Genomic DNA, 21,353 nt, shown 5'->3' with positions numbered 1-21,353 from the left:
ACTCACACTGGGGACTCGAGTAGAGAAGGCAGGTTCTTACTACTTTGAAGTAGAGAGTGAAATAAATTCCAAAATGTGAATGTCTTTCCTTCTGCCTAGTTTTATCTTTATTATTACCAACATTTGAATGGATTCATGTGGCCTGTACTATGTAGACTGCCCCCATATGTCAGTGTCACTGGTTACGAATGAGTGAAACACCATACCACCATACCAACTTAAAATGAAGTTCACAACATGATGGCTACTGCACTGAATGTTTATCTAAATATGGGTATTACAAAAGAGGACATGAACACCAACAAAATTTAGAAACAAGGGAGTTTGAAATTGTTTTCCTGGTATCTCAACCTATCCAATGTTTAAAGTCTGTTTCCTTTTCTTGACCTCCCTGCAGCTTTCAGCTTGGACACAGAGCAGCCCGACTACGACCTGGACTCGGATGATGATGCGTTTGTCAACAAGCTGAAAAAGAAGATGGAGATCAGCTTCCTGCAGTTTGAGGAGATGATTGACCGGCTGGAGAAAGGCAGTGGACAGCAGGTTGGTGTCTCCATTTGCCACCAAAACACAGCCAGCTGAAAAGAGAGGCATATGAAACACCTTACACACCAATACACAATGAGTTTCTGAAAAACTGAGACGCCTTCATTAAATCATGCCTGTGCATTAAAGCCTGTCATAGCAGATTTATTACCTCACTGCTGTGTAAAAGCATCTTATTTATTAAGATGTAACTCCTGTGTCTATTTCTTAGTTGGTGAGCCTTCCGGAGGCCAAACTGCTGCTGAAGGAGGATGACGAGCTCATCAAGGAGGTCTTTGACTACTGGAGCCGCAAGAGGAAAAACAGCAAGGCCAACTCTCTCATCCCCACCGTCAAGCAGGAGAAACGGGATGGCTCCAGCACCAGTGACCCCTATGTGGCCTTTCGACGGCGCACTGAGAAGATGCAAACCAGAAAGGTTGGTAGTCTTTGCAATCAGTGTTTTATTGGCAGATTGTATGTGGCTGTGATCTCTGCAGCTCATACCAGGTCTATCCTTGGGCTGGTAGTGTGCTCGAGACAAGTCCAACTCCAACAGGGGATATGTATGCCTTGTTGAAGGAATTACTTTGTCATGTTAGACAAACTTCCTCCTTGCATGGAATAATTTTCACACAGTCATTACATTTCAATTTGTTCACTCTATTGTGAACCTCGGCCAGATTAACTTGATCTGGTTTGACGAATTGTAAGCACTCTACATGTGTCACCTGTGATGTAGATTGTCAGGACCTGACTTTGACAGGTTGGCAAAAGAAGAATGCAGAGAGTAAATTGTCTCTGCACATAGCTTTGTGTCAGACAGTTGGTACAGCTTTTACTAATGTCATCTGCTCCGACAGAATGAAGGGTGACATGAGGTTTAGTCTACTTTGAAATTTTAAATTGTTCTATTTTTAGCTTTTTTCCTAGTTTTTCTGTAAAATGACGATTAAAGGTGCAGTGACTTATTGTTCATTTAGAAAAGGACTTCAGTCCCCAATCAGAGATGTTTGTGTGTTTAGTTGTGTACATTTTCAATGTCCATGACTGTTTGAACATAATAGAGTTGTCACAACACCTGAATTTTCAAGTCTGATACAATACCAGTGTAGAAATGCAATACCTCTTAAATAAAATGGACAAAAGAACATCTTGGGCATGCAAAATTGGATTTTCTTTTTTGTTTATTAAACTGCACACAGTTCTGGTACAAGAAGAAGTCATTGAACTCTGTCTGGTTTTGTTGTGAGACAATTTTCAGGGTGGACAATAAAGACTGAGCTAAAATCTTGAACGAGCACCTAGATATCTTTTATTAATAGCTGTGCTACTTTTGTTTAAACAATGAACAGATCATTTTCAACACGTTATCAAAAAATATTGAAGTATCAATAGTTTTGACAACTTAACCCAAGCCCGTCCTGTTATGTTTTGTTAAAAGTCAAATGAAAGAACCTTCCAAACCCAAAAATGACCAGATAGTCTGAGAAATATGGCACGCCTTTGAAATACAATGATATTGCTTTTGCTCACTCTAGTGGGTTATTGTCTTAAATTAGCGACACTACTTTGGTGAACCAAGTCAGACACCATTAAATTGCTTTTCCTCTCACCACTCTTGTGAAGGTTGTACCGTATGCCACCAAGTGGTCATTTGAAGAATTTAGTCCTGGTGTGACTTAATGATCTTAGTAACCTGTCAACTTTCATCCAAGCAACTCAAAAATATTAGTCAAAAAGCTGCCAGATGTTGATTTTTTTGATAGCCACAACATCTAATAAAATTGCAATTCTTAATATAACTGACAACGGTGCAACAGGTTAAATTATTTGATAGTTGTTCTGTTAACTTCATGTTTCCATCCAGTCATTATAGTTTATATGATGTGTTTCTTGTTGTGTTGCTCACATTTTTTTCTTCAACACTCAGAACCGTAAGAATGACGAGGCGTCCTATGAGAAGATGCTGAAGCTACGCAGGGATCTCAGCCGAGCCGTCACCATCCTGGAAATGATCAAGAGAAGGGAGAAGAGCAAGAGAGAGCTGCTGCATCTCACACTGGAGATCTTTGAGAAGAGGTAAGCCTGCCTCCAGGGCTACAAACATAATGCATTAGTACAGAAATAAAATGAAAAGCTGTGAGACAGCAGGCTGGCAGGGTGAAGGCAGCAGGGTGATGTTAAAAATGAAAAACGTGGGTGAATACTCAGAGTTTATAACTGAGATAAAAGAACATTTAAAGTGACTTTTTACCAATTTGTGGGGTACTATGCTATTTAGCACAGTTTCCAAATGAATTTATCGATTTAGTTTGAGGAGGAATATCAGTACACCAAATGAAATGTTTTCTGTCAGTTGATTAGTCTGAGCTGTTTGGATGAATCCTTTTCCTCTCTCCTTTTCCAGAAATGTCATGTCAGACTTTGGTGGTGAGGTGATGGCAGAGGTGTTGGCTGAGCGGGCGTTGGTGAGGCCGCAGATCATTCCCCTGGTCCCCCTCACCAACCAGTATCGACACCAGGACCACATGGACCTCAAGGACTATAAGTCCAAGGTGAGACTAAAGTGTGAAAAGTTTTTCTTTAAATGTCTGATTACATATTTAATGTTAAAGATTTACACTCAGAAAATGAATGTTATTTATGTGCATAATGAACAGGGTCACATTGTCAGTCAGCATTTTGGAAATTGTAATGGTAAGAATATCTTAAGAGAGCTGTGTGCAATATTATGTTTCCCACAGTCTGCAGTCTCTAAAGGTTTATTGTAAGGTGCTCAAACATCTCATGACTTATCTCCCTTCTTTCCACTTAAGCCTGAGAAGACGGAAGTCCCCCGGCAGAAGAGGAAATATGAGAAGAAGCAGAAGGTGTTACCTCTCTCATCGGGCGCCCCCCACCACGCAGGTCCTGTCGTCTTCAATGCCAAGGACCTCAACCAGTACGACTTCCCCAGCTCGGATGACGAGCCCTTCTCCCAGGTACTTGCAGAAGCAGTCATTCATGCAATGCCATATGCACTATGCAGATCAATCATGGCCGTTCATCTCAGAAAGTGTCAGTCATCTATAGATGTTTTTTCAAATGAATTCTTGGCATAACATTAATTCTTAGTTTTTTGTGTTAAGTAAACATGATTCTCAAGTGATGCTTTCAGCAAAGTGACAACAGCTATTATGTCCTGCCTGCTGAAATGATAAGAAAAAATAATGTATATAAACCAGAACTTCTGGCTTCAGTCTCGTAAGTTCTGCTCCTCCAGTGACCTCACACTGACCTCTCACCTCTGTGTTCACAGCTGCACTCAGGCTCATCAGAAGCAGAGGAGGAGAACGACCCAGATGGTGCCTATGCCTTTCGCAGGAAGGCAGGCTGCCAGTACTACGCTGTAAGTACAGTCATCATCAAACAGTTAATTTAGAAACAAAGCATGTTGAAGCTTTATTTTTATATGGTGATTGGTTTAAGCAGACATTATGTCCGAGTCGTAGTTGAAGATGCTTTTAAATGCGCTTTACAAGCACTGACTAGAAAAGGAACATTTAATCACAGTGGGATTTTGTTGTTATTATGACATTCTGTGAAAGGTTTTAGATAAGTTTCATTATATTATAATGTAGCATAGCTAAATTAATGTAGATGAGTTGCCTAGAAACTCTTTGTCCAGCAGTAGTGATGAAGACAGTAAAAAATATAGTCCTTTAGTTCACACTCTATACAGTAGTTTGCAAAAGTCAGATGATAAGAATAATATGGGTGACGATGAGCATCCTGTCTGCTTCCAGGCTCATCAGGATCGTGTGGGTAGCTGGCCGTGGTGTGGACCCTGGGAGGATGGCTTGGCAGAAGCTCGCTTTCGCTACAGTCTCACCACACTCACCGTGCCACGGCGCTGCCTTGGCATGGCTAGACGACGCGTGGGACGAGGCGGCAGGTTAGTTATATTCCTGTTTCGTAGATTTGCATTTTTTTTTCTCTCTCTCTCTCTCTTTTTAGGTCACATACTTGACTAAGCGATTCAGTGATTAAATTTATACCTTTAACTTTCACATATAGTCCTTTTCAAACAAACCAAAGTCCTCTTAAAGTTGACCAGTCCAGTTCATCGTGAAAGGTGCATGTGTCTTATGGGAGAGGACCCTAACTTTTCTTGTCTTATCACATGTGGTAAAGTACTTTGGATGTATTGTTTTTGTTGTTTTTTGTTTGTTTTTACTTTTGCACAGCACTGCTGTGAGTTTTTACAAAGCCATTCGCTTACATATGAACCCGAAATTGGATGAAAACCTCAGTGTTTCTGTGCAGTGGTTTCTTACTAGGACCAAACTACTCTACATCCTTAAGTCTTAATTCTACCAGTGACCATGGTTCCATCTATTTGTTTTTTCAAGTGTCTCCATGCAAAAACGTGTTTATCTCAAGCGTAGATGGCTAAAATACAATGGCAGAGTAAACCAGGGGTGCTTTATGTTCATGATACACAGATTAAGCAAACGGCAGTGTGGACCCTGAAGCGAATCATACCCTGACTACCTTCAAAGGAGGTCTGAGTTTAAATTCACTTCAGAGTGTTCTCATATGCAAAAAAAAATGCTGACTAATCACCCTGAGTTCATTTGGAGGGCTGAAAGGGACCAAGTGTGAAAATGCCCTAAATCTCATAGGCAATGATGACTAATAGTTTAGCTGCTAACTTTTCTTTGCCAAAAAGAAAGGGCTGCTGATTTTTTCTCATTTACTCTTACTCTTTAAAGTCCAGTGTTTAAGATTTATGGGGATTTAGTGAAAGTAGACAACAATCCTTGTATTTTTGTCACTTAGAATGAGCCCTTTTTATCTACAGAGAGCATAGGTCCTCCTCCACAAAGGTTGCCATGTTGCACCACCATGTTTCTAAAGCTATAGTGAGGGTCTTTTGTTTTTCTCACCGCCACTTTCTCCTGCAGGCATATATGAAAAGCTGTGAGATGCCACTAAATCCTACACAGTGGTCCCTTTTAAATACTTCTATCAGTAATTGTAAGGAGGCAGCTTTGACCATCAACCTCAGAAGAAACTGTCAGAAAGTGTTATCCACCTGTATTGACAGGTTCCGCTACCTTCTCTCTCACAGGGTGTTGCTGGACAGGGCGTACACGGACTATGACAACATTTTCCACGGACTGGATCCAGAAATGCTCGACCTGCCTCTTCCCCCCTCCCCTCCTCCTCCTCCCCCTCCTCCTCCTACAAGTACTTCACGCTCGCCGGCCGCCGACAAGTTTGCCAGTACCTCAGAAACAAATACCTCAGACAGAAGTTCCTCCTCTTTCAACTCCTCCCTTTCCTCCCCCTCATCCACAGACCTCAGTCAGATACTGTTGAATATTAAGTCGTGCCGATGGAGGCACTTTAGACCACGGACACTACCACTACACGAGCTGGACAATGCCCACCCACTATTCAGGAAGTTGAGTCGTGGCCTGAAGCGGCCAAACTCGGCCTCCACAGCTGGGGGACAGCCCTATGGCTCTCAACGCCCGGCAAGGGTTGTCCCTGCACCCGCACCCGTTGCTGGTAAGTGGATTGGCTTCCTTCAAACACACAATGCATTTTGGGAGGCACGATTATTTTTACTTTTCACTCATGGCAGCTTGGGGATGGAGACCACCATCTTTGATTTGATGAGTGACCTATTTAGTTACATGTTTTATTGGAAACAAGCCTTGCATACACAACTGGCACCGCTTGTGCTCTACCTTTTACCTTGTTTTGAAGGGAGGGTTTCCTAATTTGTCAAAAAATAAATAAATTAAGTCCTCAGCCCTGTTGGTATTAAGCTTTGAGAACAGTTTTGGTTTCTTTTGCTCAGGTGTCGAGATATCACCACTGCAGTTTCTGCTGTTACACCTTTAGAATGGAGGCGAATAAAAACTGTATTTTTGCAGAGAACAACTGAACAATGACATTTGGAAAAAGTCTTCAGCAGTGTGTCTTTTCCCAGAAACTGCGTCCCAGTTAATCTGCATCATTAATTTTCACATGCATTGTTTTTCTTGTAAGAAGTAGTCAGAATGAAAAATGATTGCAAGGTTTGTGGTTTATCATGGCAAGGCTGCTCTCTGTTCTGTTCTACATCCTCCTGATTGTGCGAGAGATGTCAAAACCTGGGCACTCAAAACAAAAACTGTGATAAGATAGTACTTTGAGTAAGTAGACAAATGTGTTTTGGCTGAACTGACGGTGAGACATGCTAGTTCAGAGAGGTAATTGGCAGTTATTCATCATTGTTTGTCTTTTTGGGAGTGGTTTAAAGGGGGACTACTTCTGCATTTTTTCCCAGGGTTTTCAAATGTAAATGCCCACAGTGTTGGCTGTGACGCAGGTTACAGATGCCCTCCATTTCCCTGCTTCAGCCTAGGAGTGTAATGGCAGAAACCTATGTCATGTCACATGCGGGTAAAGTTTATAAAAGGGTTTGAAAAAAATGTCATTTTGGCACTAAAACATACGTACTTTGAAAAAAAAGAATATTTGGATTTGAATACAACATGTACCAATGGGCAGCTATGAAATGATATAACGGTCTCAAAAACACTTTGTGGACTCGCCCTTTAACTGCAGGGCCAGTGTCCGTCCTGTCCTCCAGCTCCATTGTGAGCAGGTTTTTTTGTTGTTCATCAGTTACAGCTGTTGCTTGACATTCACCCCGCGTTACTTCCCATGCCCCCTAGTCCACAAGGTGTCAATTAAGACGGGGTTTGATAAATAAATTCATGAGATGCACAGGATTTGTTGGGTGTGTAGACACAGAAGCGTGGGGCGTTGAATACAAACCAAATGCCACAGGTTCTTCATGGTATTACTGTGAGGGCAGTTAGGCGGTTGTTACTACAAGCAGTTTACAGGAGTCTGTATGTTTTGATTTGCATGAAAAATAACTGCCTGTTGATTTCATCTTGAAAAAATGATTTGTTTGATAAGTACAATGAAGAAACCGTAGGACACAGAGTAAAGAAGAGATTTTTCAGTAAATCAAACCACTACTGTAGTCACTGTGCACAGGCGCATTAAGTCTGCAGAGAGCAGCCGCAAAGGTAGGCTGTAATTAATGTGCAGTGTTTTGATTAAATGAGACGGTGTCAGATTGCATGAAATAAGCATGACGGCTGTTCCAGATGGAGGCAGTGGCAGAGTACAAGCTGTGACTTTCAAATGAGTGATGAGGTTTGCTGGATCCTCTGAAGTAGAGAACTGAAAGGCTCACAGGGAATAAGAGAATCAATATTGCACTGACGCACAAGGCCATGTAATGCCTTGAAATGTGGGAATAGAACTTCATAATCAATAGGAAGCCAATAAAGAAAGACTTGAACATGTTATTTACAGGGTAAATAAGTGGGATGCAGATGAGAGCATGGGTGAATACGCACTCGAGAATCCATGTTGTTGTAGAAAATTTGAGATTGTGTTCATTGGAGTGACCTGATTACTGCCAAACAAATGTTTATTTGCAGCTCAGTAAACTGTTTTTTTCCATAGCCAGTATGATATTTCTGAATTTTGTAACCACAAAAGCCTACTGAAGTAACCTGTTTATTGAAGTGCATGTAAGTGTACAAGAGCTGCAACAATTGATTGATTGATTTGACAATAGAATGAATATGAGTCATAGATAATTGATTCATTTTCTGTCAGTTGTCAAGCGAAAATATCAAAAAAAAAAAAAAAAAAGAAAAAGAAAAATACTGGTTCCAGCTTCTTAAATGTGAGTGTTTGTTCGTGTACTATCAAAAGCATTGAGGAAAAGCAGCAGTCTTTGGTTGTGGGACTGTTGGTTGGACAAAAGAAGCAATTTGAAGATGCCACTTTGCATTCTGGGAAATTGTGATGAGCAGTTTTCACGTTTTTTTCTTTTTACATTTTATAGCCTAAAGGATTAATTGATTTAGGATGGCAACTAACAATAATTATCATTGTCAATAAATCTCGATTGCTTTCTCGAATAAACAATTAGTTGTTTGGTCTATAAAATGTAAAAGTAGTGAAAAATGTCAATCAGTGTTTCCCAAAGCCCAAGATGACGTCCTCAAATCACTTGTTTTGCCCACAACTCAAAAATATTTAGTTTACTACCATAAAGGACTAAAGAAAACAGACAATATTCACATTTAAGAAGCTGCTATCAGACTTTTTTCTGTTCTGATTCATGAAATTAGTTGCGAATCACTTAAATCAATTCTTAATTGTTTATTCATTCCAGTTCTAAATAGATTAATCAGGAAAATAATTGGCATATAAATTGATCATTAAAATACCTGTTTGTTGCACCTTAAAACGTTGTCAGTCACCATGTGAATTATGGTTAAGATAATGAAGCACCGTGTCTTGTCATGTTACGACCAGACGCGATGCACTCATTTATTCTCATTTGCAGACCACAGGCTTGATGATACTGACTTACGATCTGTCAGCAAATATACAGCCTCTAGTGCCTCTCATCTAATGTTAAGGGGACAGTTTGAGCTCTCAGGTTCTGCTGAGCTAAAAAAACTTACCTCACTACTGAAGAACTTGGTTGTAGTATTCCTGCTAGTCTTTCCATGGTATTGCTCTATGGTTTACAGACAGCCATACAGCCATAGAACCACCAAGAGTTTTGCAGTGTTGCAAACCAAAGGCAGGAAAGTCTGTGAAACGGTTTACTTGGTTGCATAATGACATGTGTTTTTATTCACCACAAATAAATTGAAACCAAACAATGGGATACCACCAAGGGTGAAAGGAAAAGAGGCTTTGAACAACCTCATGTGCTCGTAAAGAGATTTGATCATGAAGTTGAGCTTCCCAAGATTTCATGTGGAGCTGATGCCACTGGTTTGCCAAATTGAAAAAGTGCTACAGCAGGTGTGGTCGAGCATTTGAACGATGAGAGGCTAAAATAGCTGCACTGCATTGAGGGGCCACGTCAAGTCATACACAACCGTTACATGCCACATGCGCACATAGACAGACAACAGTGTGATTAGTCTGTCCGATTTGCTCAGTGCATCCTTCACAACCCTCCTCACCACCACTAGGTCATGTTTCTCTGCAGAAGAGTTCTTTGACAATAAATGAATCCACATGTTAGAGCAATGTGTTTGGTTTATTCAAACTAAACACATCTGAGAAAGTGGTTTCTCTCAACACACTTCCACACTTGCATTGGTTCTGCTATTACAACTCAGCAGTGGTTTAAAGAGATACATTTTGTGTGCTTGTATGTGTCTGCGTATGATGGTATGAATCTATTTTCAGATTTGTAACAAACCCTCATCTCTCTCAGCTTTCACAGCCGAACAGTACCAGCAGCATCAGGAGCAGCTGGCCCTGATGCAGAAACAGCAGCTGGAGCAGGTCCAGCTGCAACAGCAAGCCAACAGCACCGCCACTGCAAACAGCACACACGTTAGTATCCACAGTTTCTCCAGCTTGTCAAACCAAACTCAAACTGGCCTGATTTCTTCTTTTTTCCCCCTTATTTTTATGATTTATAAGTGATTTTAACAGTGTTCCTCTTCCCTGACAGGGCCTGACGAATACATTGGACCAGGCCAGCGCTCAGTTCGCTGCCTCGGCCCTAGTTACCGCCGATCAACTGCTGGCTCTGAAAACCAAGGAGGAGCTAGCCCTGGGAGGCGGAGTCAATGGCGTCCTCTCCCCCTCAGGTATGACAGTCACCGGTAGGACTGGTAGGCTTTGTCAGTGGACCTAAGCTTTGAAAAAGAGGCAGTTGATTACAAGAAGGCACTTTCTTTAAAGACAACAAAATGTTTTTGGTTCTCATCTTGGCCTGAGTGTGACCCTCCTGTGAACTCCACATGTAAAGATGCAATTGTCCATCATAGTAATAGCTTGAGTAATAATCCTTGTTTTATTGAATAATGTGACCATTGGTCTTTGTTATTGACTGCATTGTTTCTTTGATGACCGTCGTGATTATTCACCACAAACAACACTGGGAATGGTTCATTACTGTCGGTGCTTGTCCTAAGTTGCAATTATTTGTACCTCCCAAAATATAATTTATGTTGAAAAATAAGCAGCCACAAAGTTACAGAAACCAAAAGCAATTCTAATTCAAAGTAAGTGCACTTCACCAAAGTGCTGCAATACAGTGACACTGAACAGACAAAGCAAACAATAAGGGTAAAGTAATTACAGTCCTAAAACCCATAATGGAGTGCACTGAAAGAGCAGATAACGGCACAAAGCAGACCGAACAAAACCTGCCGCACTAAAACCCCAACACAGATGCCATTTCAGGCGGCAGGATTTAGCAGATAACTGAGAAAAGTGACAAAATGGAATTTCCATTTGAGATTATTCTGCAGATAAAAACGGTGCACCAAGGATCTGTCCTTTCCAGATAAAACTACTGAAACTATGTCAGATAACCATTAGGAAAGAATTCATAATACTCACTCTCTTTGTGATTCTGGTGAAAAGAAATAAATCCAGCTCATAAATGACCTTCTGTGTGGCAGTACATATTTATTACTATGCACATCGTCAAAGTTTTAAACTTAAGACGTGTATTGTGCTTGTGACATTGCAGCCTTTAAATCAGTGGTTCTTAAACTTTTTTTCCAGTCATGTACCCCCTTTGAAACATTTATTCAGCCAAATATTCCCTGACCAGCTCGATATATCGAGAGATAGGGTACAGCGCTGCACCATCAGTGTCTGCTGGTTAAAACCTACTTTACGGATACTGACGTCATTTTTTGTTCTGTTTTCAGCTATACTAATGATGCGTTTCAAGCACAAATCCATTTTCTTTATTTTCATCCGTCATTTAATACTGAACTGAATTTCTGCTCACAGTGAACACAGTTTATTTTGTTGCTTTTTTCTCTGTTAGCTTTTATGGCAGTTGACAGTTTTCAGCAGTTCTCGGTTGCTCTGAAAATAAACTAAAAATAAACTATAAAACTAATGACCCTCAAGTGTGGAAAGGACAAAATGCCTCACATTACAACCTAACCTTTTTTATTGAACTTACTACATTATGCTTATTTATTTATTACCCCCTGCAGTACTGCAAAGGGCCCCAAGGGGTGCTTGTACCCCTTTTTGGAAACACTGCTTAAATCCTCCATACATTTCCATTTATTCTAAAGGATTGCCAAGCACACTTTAAGCCAAAAGTTTTTTTTTTTATGTCCTTGAACAAGTAATTATTTGTGAAACTTGAAGCACTGAATACCATGTACTATAATTTAACAGGCTCTCTCCCTAAAAAATCAGTTGATAATTAAAACCTTCATCTCCAAATCCCAACTCCATCCCCAACACCACCACCCCTCGTCCCCCTTCCCCACCACTGCCCGGCCTCTTTTCACCCCTCAGGTGTCTACAAGGGCTTGCACCTCTCGAGCACAGTGTCCCCTTCCCCCGCCGCCCCGGCTCCTCCCACCACCACCCCAACACCCGCCTTGCTCCACCCGTGCACCACCAGCTCCACCTCTGCGACCAGTAACAACAACGGCACCGCCCACCCCGCCAACACCACTACCACTACCGCCACCACTCAGGTCCTGCTGGGAAACAACAACAACAGCCTCCGTCTGGGTGTTCCCACTGGCAAGCGTGCCCACGCCCCCCGGACGCTGAGCGCCACCATGTCAACATCCGCCTTAAAGCTCGCCCATGCAGCCGCTGCCACCGCCAACTGTCAGAAACCCAAGGTCACTGCGACCTCGGCCTCACCACTGGACATTGTGCCCAGGTGAGAAAAAAATATGAAAACAGTGTGAGGACATTTAAGGGTTAAATAAGACCAAGTGAGCCAGATGTGTTAAATAAATAAAATCACAAAAGCCCTCTGTTTATTTCCATGAAACTAGTCAATATCATCTTAAGTGGTAGAACAAGTGCTTGTAAAAAAAACAGCGGGAGAGTGGCCCGCCTTAAGTGTGTAGAAAAGCAAAAATTGCAAAGGCTGTTTAAATGAGATTTTCAGCCTTTGATTATATTATGAAAACTTGAACCTATTGTGTTTAAACTGAAAGCCAGTTTACTCTCTATCAGTGTTCTTAGATTTATGAGTTGTGGAGACGAGGGGCTTCAGTTAAATGCAACTATTGAAATACTGGTTTCACAGGGCCCCATTTAAAGTGTCTTTTCTTAGCCATATCTGTAGAAGAAAGTAAAGCAAGTGACAATTAAAGCACTTTTCCACTACAGTAACTGAAAGAATATGTAAAATAAGTATTGGGTTCTGCCCTCATTTCCGTTGTTCTTTGCCTGCGTTAAGGACAAATTCGTCAAACAAAATTTCGGTTGCTTTATCAGACAGAATTGTCAACTTGTTGCTCAGTTTCTGTCTTCAGCCTGACATTGCCTTCACTCGAACTGATTTCCGCGTGGTAAGGGGATCAGATTTTCACAAGACACCAGTGTATCCTCCTGAATCTAATGGCATTATAGATTGATGCTGTTCAGATTTCAAGGTAATTGGTACTTTTAATTAAGAACAGCCTCGACAGCAGCATCTATTTAGGAATATAGCAGTAGCAATTGTTTTATCTCTCCTTGTTTCCAGCATACAGTTTGACAACGTCATTAGTCCTGCCCGTGGCACTGATTGGCTATTCATTAGTCCTTGCCTGTTGCGCTCATTGGATAATAATGTTTATTTATAGAGCACTTTTCTTGATTCAGTATAGCTTTTTCAAAGATACCACTGATTCATCTGGCATGACATGAAACGGTCAACTTGATGGAGTGGATGGAATCGCAGATATAAACCCAGGCCAGACAAAATTTCAGTAGTGCTAAATATAAGTGCGCGTGCCAGGTACTTTCAGGGACTGTCAGCAGAACATCTGGAGAACTACACACAGCCAAAATGTTCAAGGGAAAATATCATAAATTTAGCCTATTAGCTATCAGCTTATTCTATTGTATTTACTTAGCATGGACACATACAACAACATTTAGAACATGAGCGAGCTTGCAGTATGTGATCACAGTTACCATTCCTTCTGAGTTTGATTTAACTCAGTGCAAGTAAGTCCCACCTTTTTAATAACATAGAATCTACAGATATCTAGACATAGACAACAAATGCAAACCAGAATGTTTAAGAGACCAAAATATTGTCCCTTGCCTACCAATTCTGCATGTTTTTAGTCAGAGTAGTATAGACCAATCATTTTTGAGCAGGCTTTGGTCCCCATGCAGGTCAGCAGTCCATGTGGAGAGCAAAAGAGGCAGAATCTACTGACTGAAATGCAAACTTGGAACATATTGGCTATAATTTTAGTTTACTTGTTTTTTTAAATTTATCTGCGTACATACGTCAGATAATCCGGTCATAGACGTCATTTCTCAACTCCAGCTTGACTCTTATGTCTTAAGTTGCTAATCAGACTTTAACCAATGACCCACACACAGGAGACAAAACCTTGATCCGTATATCCATTATTTGGGTTTCTGCTGGCTACACTGGAACCCCCAAAATATTGCAGTAGTTGCAGAAGTTCAGGTTATATACACCCAAGATTGTGTGTTAAAGTGTTTAGTTTCAGAAGTTTCAGTGCAGTGGACGCTATTACATGAAATTAGTGGTCTTAAATGCTAGTCTAGCTGAGCTTCTTACCATCTTTTGTCTTCTTGTGTCTGCAGGGAGAATCACGAACAAGACAAGCCAGCACTGAACAGTCTATCAGAGAACACAATGGCCATGGAGGTTACGTAGCCTCCCGTACGCAGCACGGGGGAAGCGTGACTCCTTTGTTGTTGTGTTTTTTTTAGGTGCTATGCATCGTTGGTTAGTCGTGAAAGCAAAGTGGTGGCGGAATGAGCACGGCAAGGCTGGGTTTCCATGGTAACTGTTTTGGGACTTAATTGCAATGCTCGTCTCGTACAATTTTTTTTTCTCTCCCCCCATTTCCCTATTTGTTACTGTTAATAAGAGATCGTCTGTAAATTCTTAATATGGCAATTATATGTACAGTACTGCATATTTGTAATACCCCCCTCCCCACCCCCTGTTCTTGTATATAACATTACTTGAATACAGAATTGTTCATTTGTGATGTTTTGCACTCGAGATATTAAAAAAAAAAATCAAAATTAAAAAGAGAAAACGACAAACTGCAACTGGTGCGAGTATGAGGTGTGAAAGTTGTACCACAGAAAAATGTATGTCATCACATGCATGGTGCGGAACCTGCTGTTTGATCTATTTATTGTGCCGTGTTTACAAAGGTTTTTTTTTTCCGTTCATGTTTTGTTTTTGTTTTTTTAAACCCCTTTTTTTCTTTTTTTTTATACACTGTACCCCTCACCGGTTCCCCGTGCTGTAGTCAATGTTTAGCTAGATTTAAAAAAAAAAAAAACTCTGTATTTTTTTGGATGTTGTGAACATGGCCGGGGGCTCGCTCATTTTTGTGGGGCGTTCTTCCATGATGTTCCCATGTGTCATGTTGAATCCATGGAGACATGCATTCATACAGATTCAGGCGCAGGGCAGTAGAAGAAGACGACAGGTGTGAATTTGTTTGTTGTAGGCATCAGTTTGTCAGTGGGTTAATCAGTTTCCACACAGCTCTTCCATACATATATTATTCCTGAGACAAGTAACAAAACAATGGGGATGAAGACTCTTTCCCAGAAGACTTTGCTGCTTCTGACTTATCTAAGCACTATATAATTTGTTTTTTAATTGATTGATGCTGCTTTTGTATGATTTTGGTCTCTGGTTTGCACCAGTTGACCTTATTTACTTTTTGTTCTCTAAAAAGATAATCCCTCACCTCTCATTTTTTAAAATAAATATTTTTGTATCTCCCACTTTTTTATTTTAATTTTTCCTCACAGAAGACTTCATTCTTTTGTTACTTGTTGATCTTAAAAAAAGAAAAACTAAGGGAGTAAAAAAAAAAAAGATGCAGTAACTGACATTTATTATCATTCCAGCTTCTACATAATAAGGAAGAAAACATGTATCAATTGAAAAGACAGTTTTCTCTACTTTTAAAAACTCCAGAAGGCTGCAAGGCCATGAACCACAAGTTATCGGGTGCCTTCATTTGGGAAAAAAATTTAAAAAAAACTTTAAAAAAAGAAAAAAAAAATTCGCTCTCTTCTGTGAAGAGTTTGGTACTGAACAAGGCTACTTGTAGTTTTTCTTTGTCTGTACCACAATCCCAATGCCCATTCCAATGGCCCAGTTGATTCATGAGTTATTGTTTTGTTTTTGTAGTCCCTTCCTCCACACACACATACAAACACACACACACACACACACACACACACACACACACACACACACACACACACACACACACACACATTTACACACGGGAAAGACTAAGAATCCTCTTGAAATGTCACAAAATGAAATAAAAATCCAGGGCATTATGTGTTTTGACCAGCCTGTCTCGTTTTTTGTCTTTGTTTAATCTGTCGTGAACTTTTAATGCTGTGTAGTACTGTGTCTTTTGGGATACCAGCCAAAGTTTTAGCCTCCTCTGGCCTGTGGTTGGTGGTGGAAAAATCCCTTTTAGTCCCTTTGGCTTCCAGCCAGCTACCCACAATGCTGTGATCTATTTTTGTTTTAGTTGTTTCATGTGTGTCTAAATTCAGGTAAGGACATGAATGAGCGTCTGCCAGCCACTTTGGCAGCGAACCAACATTCATCATTTGAAAGTCTCCAACTGTGGAGGTGGCTGGTTACTTTTGTATTAGTCAGCTCCTGTGATCTGTAGTCCAAGATGTCATCATGTTCAATGTCGAGGGTTTCATTCTGTACAGATCCCTTTGTATTTGAGTTTCATTTTAAATGGGTCAGTATCCACATTATCAAATGGCAAAAAATGTAATCAGTGAATCTCTAAAATCAGAGGCATTCCACCAGTGTGTTAGGTTAATTTCTGTTCTTGAAGACAAATAAAATTTACATAGATGTGACATGTCTAGATAAGTGGATTTCAAGATGTGATATGGGGACCAACTGGGTTCCTTGAGTGGGTAGCTGTTTAAAGATAATCAAGTCTTCATAGGCAATCAGTGATCAAACCTTGTAATAAAAAAAATGCTTCAAGACAACACAGCATCTTCTCAAATGGGGTAAAAAGTTTGAGAACCTCTGGAGCCACATCTTTCATTAGAAGATGTGGCCCCCCCCCCCCCCCTAAAATGTAGACATTTCATATTGGAAATAAAAATAAAATTTTCCCTCCTATAATGAAACAGGACAAATTTTCACATCTTCTCCTCTTCGTCTCAAGTTGACCGAGAACAAAACAAAATACAAAAATGACTACAATAAATAAAAACTAGAATACAACAGGGCTATCTCAAAGTAACTTTACCCTAATGAAAGCTTAAAATTTTTCTTTTCTTGAGAAGTTTCATTGACTTCATGTCCATAAAAAAGGAAAAGGAGTTTTTCTTCTGAACACATACATGTTAGAATGTAGTGGCTGAAATGAATGAGAACTATGTTGTACTGAATTGTGGCATTAGACGGATAGACTGTTGTTCCCAATTTCTGTTTGTTTTTTGTTTTTTTGATGGACCTGAAACGTGGCTCTCTCAGCCCAGCAGCTCACTTCTGCCCACTTTAGTGCGAATGGCTTGACACAGAAGGAAAAAAGTATGATCCTGTCACAGTTGTATAGTTTATTGTTGCTTTACAGTCCCATTAAATTTTAATTAATTCTTCCAATGATTCAAACTAGAAAAGTCTTAAAACTATCTGCATTTATACAATATAACCCAAATAAAATAACCACAATAACAACACAAAGAGAACAAAGTCTAAATGACCATTTTCTACAAAAACACCCGAAATAATGGTTTTCACTTTCAAGGGCGACAACTCTCTTTGGTCTTTGGACTGAAGCCAACTCTGCCTGTCACAAACACATTCTAAACCTTGTTCCCATGGAAATTAAGTCAAACTGAAATCTCAATCTGAAGAGTTTGTTAATAGAGTACATCTCTCCTAAAACATCTGTTGCATCTATACATGTTGGGGGCGAGAAACTGTATGTCCTGCAATAGGAAGTAGGTTGGTAGCTATGAGATTAATAGGTTTACGTCAGTCATTTATGAAAATATATGCAAAGAAATCCACTTGGCAAAGTGTGTGGGTGCTTGAGCTTTGTAAAGCAACTGAAAAAATTTCAGTAATGTATAGAAAAAATGATTTCAAGTGTATATATATATTTCAGACAGGGTCCTTCATCAGCCTGCTAGTGTTTCAACCATATGAGCACTGTGTTAACAAGTTATTAAAATGTATTCAGTACAAAAACATGGGACAAAGAAGAAGTTTTTCCAAAAGTACTACTTATGATCTTTACACAAAACCATGAAAAATGCTCATTGTGAGTGAGAGTATTCATAAAAGAAGGCTCCTAAGCGACAATGTGATTCTGTTCCCCTCACTTTGTTCAGTCAGCTGTTGCAAAGGTCTACAATATGTGTCGTGTATTAGTTCCTACCTTTGTGCCTGGCGCCCACATCTATCCCTTTTATTCAGCGACTTGACCTACAGGCAAAAGAACTTTAGAAGCTGTTTAGAAAAAGGAAACAAAGCTGTGTTAAAAGCTGTGTCGACAAATTCAACACATGAATTGAGCTGTAGATGTAGTGAATGTAGGTCATGAGATCAATGAAAAATTTCTGTTTTTTTTTTTCTGTAATGCACATTTTGCTGACATCAAGGTTGTTCAGGACTTAACAAGGACATTGATGCAGAAAAGGACGGCAACTGAAGAATCTCCAGCTTTTATTGTACACCGCTGCTGCATTGCAGTATAAGTCCATTAAAAGAAAGTTTAGAAAAACATAAATTTGTTCTGCCTTCTTCTCAGCGCCTAAAAAAGGCCAGGCTGGAACACTGTAGCTGTTTACCTGTGGCTCTTATTCACTGAAGTCAACACAAATTGGGTAGGATAAGAGATGACATTTAAATGTAAATTCTGCTTCTTAGTGGAGGAAAAGAGGAAAGTCGATAAGAGCTGGAAAATAAATGAGCAGAGCGGAGTCTAACCTCCAAAGAGAGATTGCGTTTACCGTGCGTCTGACTCGATCATATTTGGATCTTTGCCTGTAATTGCTTGTTCCAAAAAGGTAGAAAGAGAGCAAAACTGTCAATGCAGAAAGTTTTTAGAGATGGAGGAGAAGCTGATACCAGTTTTGGGGGAAAGTGTGCAAAGCAATAAGATGCAGGACCTGTATTTAAATAGTTGGAAAGCCATTCATTTGCCTGTGGTCTTCTTGTCCCAGTTATAATAATACAGCAAAAGTGAATGCACGTTTGTCAACATATATCAAGTTCTTATGAAAGTTTGCACATTGTAAAAAGCATTTACCTTATTTCAGCTAAAAAATATAGCTGATGGAGCTGATTGATCTGGTTCTGGATGAAGTTAAGTTACTTTTTTCTAATCTAAATTTTACTGAGTTGACTGAACTGTCATAATAGGTTGTACTTAATCTGACAAATAATCTGACAAAACTGCATTAATGAATAATAGTTTTATAGTAGTGATATGGCTCTCTCATTTGGTTCTTTGTTCAGTTGGTCAGACCTCAACAACCGTTTGATGGTTCCCCTTGACATTTTTTTTTTTTTTCAAACATCCTAACGACTTTGTTAAACTCCTGACTTTTCATCTACCACAATCAGGTCAAAACTGATTTTGTCCAATACTTTACTTTTTTTTTCCAATAATTTATGACTATTAATGCATTCACAAACTCCTTAAAAGTTCCCATTTCTCGAGTTGGGAAGTCACTCTTCTTGGTGTGTTCAAGAGCCTTGAAGTGGTACTGTGGAAATAACACTGACATTACAAAGGAGCAGGGAGGGTTGTACTTTGTAGCACCAGGGCGATGTGTTGGTTGATAGTGTCCCAGTGAAGATTTATGTTGCTGTTCAAGTACTGAGTGCTGAAACAGTTGAAGCTTTTTATTTCTAAAGTGATTTCGTCCCAGATTTGTTGCAATACTCAATTTTCTAGTTGTTTTAACACTACATGAATGCAGGATAAATACCCACAAAAATGACATTACCATCAGCCTCAGCTCTACTTTGTGGTAAGTGCTAATTGGTAAATATTAGCATGCTAAAAGGCTGAACAACGTTATCATTTAGGATAAAACACCGCTCTGAATAAGCCTCTCAGAGCCCCTTGCATTGCTGTTGACTCTTCAGGATCGTGAAGCTGGAAGACAGACAACATCACCTTCTAAAACTGATATGGCAGGCTTTGAGTTGTTTCTTGCCACCTGATAAATGCTGTTCATTAGTCTATTTAGCTAAACCAACTCCTGCATGGGTTGCTTTGGTAACTATAGTTGCATAAGCTGGTGACGTGCTTTCTGATACAGAATCATGAGAAATTCAAGTTTTGTCTCTGCAGAAACCTCCCTCCAAAGTACCAGCAGACTATTTATTTCAAGGATCTTTCCATGGACTGTCTTGTCCTCCACACCATTCTCCCAGTAGCAGCATGGATTCTGTTTAGCTGGTCTGATGCGCGTTTGTCTTTCTGGATTTGACGTTGTGTGTCAAGTTTCGATTGATGGAAAAAACACTTTGAAATCCTGAGTGACCAGAGCATCTGGACTGAGACATGTTCAGTTCAAACCTCTTCCAAATATAGTTTGGATACAATTTGCAAAAATCATATTTTATAGGAGTGTTTTTGGGTTTTTTTTGCTGTCCAGACTTTCTAAAATCAGTCTGGATCAAATCTGGATATGCCAAGAAACAGATTACAGCTGGCAGTCTGAACAAGGTTGAAATGGTTCACCAACGCGTCCCTAACTTAGTCCAGAGCAGGTAGTGTACAGTAGATTCATCAGAGCTTTTTTTGCACTGAAAATAGCTGTCTGTTAACATTAATGTTGCAGGCCAGAAAACTAAAACAGTGAGCTAAAAGATGCTGAAATGTTCTGTAGAACTGAGAGGAGGGGAACTGACTCGGGATAATTATATGTCTTCATCAGTACAAGGCTGTATTCCCATTACATATGACAGTATGAGTAAAATGTCAGTGATAATTGTCCATACATCTGCTAACTTTTGCTGCAGTGTCAACAGCCACTTTCTAAAAGAAAAGGAAAATAGATATACAGCCCTCTTGCTTAGTTGTTAAGTGCTCTGTATGTTCAATGTGAGTGAGCAATGAGTGCTGGTCTTTAAATACGCCGTCAAAAGCCATATCTGAACTCTGAGTGCCACTATAGTCAAACACAGCTTGAAATTTCAAAGAGTAAGGATTAAAACCCCAGATGATGATACCTGAGGACACTCGCAGACGACATGTACAAGGCTCTAGATTTCTGTTTCTATGGCAGCAGCACCTTGTAAGCTGTACAGAAATCTGTTACAACAATGAGACATGTAAGAGGCAGCGAGGTTGATCCTGTTCACCTTGCATTCCTGCAGTGGTCCCGGCTTTCATGAAGTGTCTTCACATTTGAGATGTTTCTACTGACCTCGGTTTGATCAATTAAAAACTGAAAGGACAATGCATGGAGACAGGATGTTCTTTTGCACCCATGGGCTGAACATATTTAACAACACATAAAGGATAGGTTCAGATTTTTTCCTAGTCTGCAGGCTTCAAAGTCTTAAAAGTCAGTAAAAAGTGTAATTTTAACCCTTTTATCTTGGATTTGAATATGCTCCTCGAAAAACAACACAGTTTGGTGTTTTATTGACACAATCACTCATGTAAACCAAAAATCTTATTTAAAATCCCATTGTCATATTTGTCAAGGCTAAAAAACTCCTCTATTGATCCCCAGCAAGCATTAAATAATCACATGCT

At 39.9% G+C, this 21,353-nt stretch overlaps 1 protein-coding gene across 2 annotated transcripts in view; it reads left to right on the top strand.

Annotated features, from left to right (window-relative positions):
• LOC146318049 (enhancer of polycomb homolog 1-like) overlaps positions 1-15,829 on the top strand; it is a 37,328-nt gene extending 21,499 nt beyond the window's left edge. For both annotated transcript variants that reach the window (XM_084731458.1, XM_084731457.1), the window contains 12 exons: positions 398-543; positions 758-964; positions 2,459-2,607; positions 2,936-3,083; positions 3,345-3,509; positions 3,827-3,916; positions 4,314-4,462; positions 5,642-6,084; positions 9,836-9,957; positions 10,079-10,217; positions 11,902-12,280; positions 14,182-15,829. In XM_084731458.1, coding sequence (XP_084587584.1) covers positions 398-543; positions 758-964; positions 2,459-2,607; positions 2,936-3,083; positions 3,345-3,509; positions 3,827-3,916; positions 4,314-4,462; positions 5,642-6,084; positions 9,836-9,957; positions 10,079-10,217; positions 11,902-12,280; positions 14,182-14,254 — 2,210 coding nt within the window. In that variant the 3' untranslated portion in view covers positions 14,255-15,829. The remainder of the gene's footprint in view (positions 1-397; positions 544-757; positions 965-2,458; positions 2,608-2,935; positions 3,084-3,344; positions 3,510-3,826; positions 3,917-4,313; positions 4,463-5,641; positions 6,085-9,835; positions 9,958-10,078; positions 10,218-11,901; positions 12,281-14,181) is intronic.
• The last annotated feature ends 5,524 nt before the right edge of the window (positions 15,830-21,353 follow it).

Source organism: Lutjanus erythropterus, chromosome 12 (assembly GCF_056507025.1).
Source record: "Lutjanus erythropterus isolate fLutEry1 chromosome 12, fLutEry1.hap2, whole genome shotgun sequence".
NCBI classification, from domain to species: domain Eukaryota; kingdom Metazoa; phylum Chordata; class Actinopteri; order Lutjaniformes; family Lutjanidae; genus Lutjanus; species Lutjanus erythropterus.
This window is presented reverse-complemented; position numbering and strand designations above follow the sequence as displayed.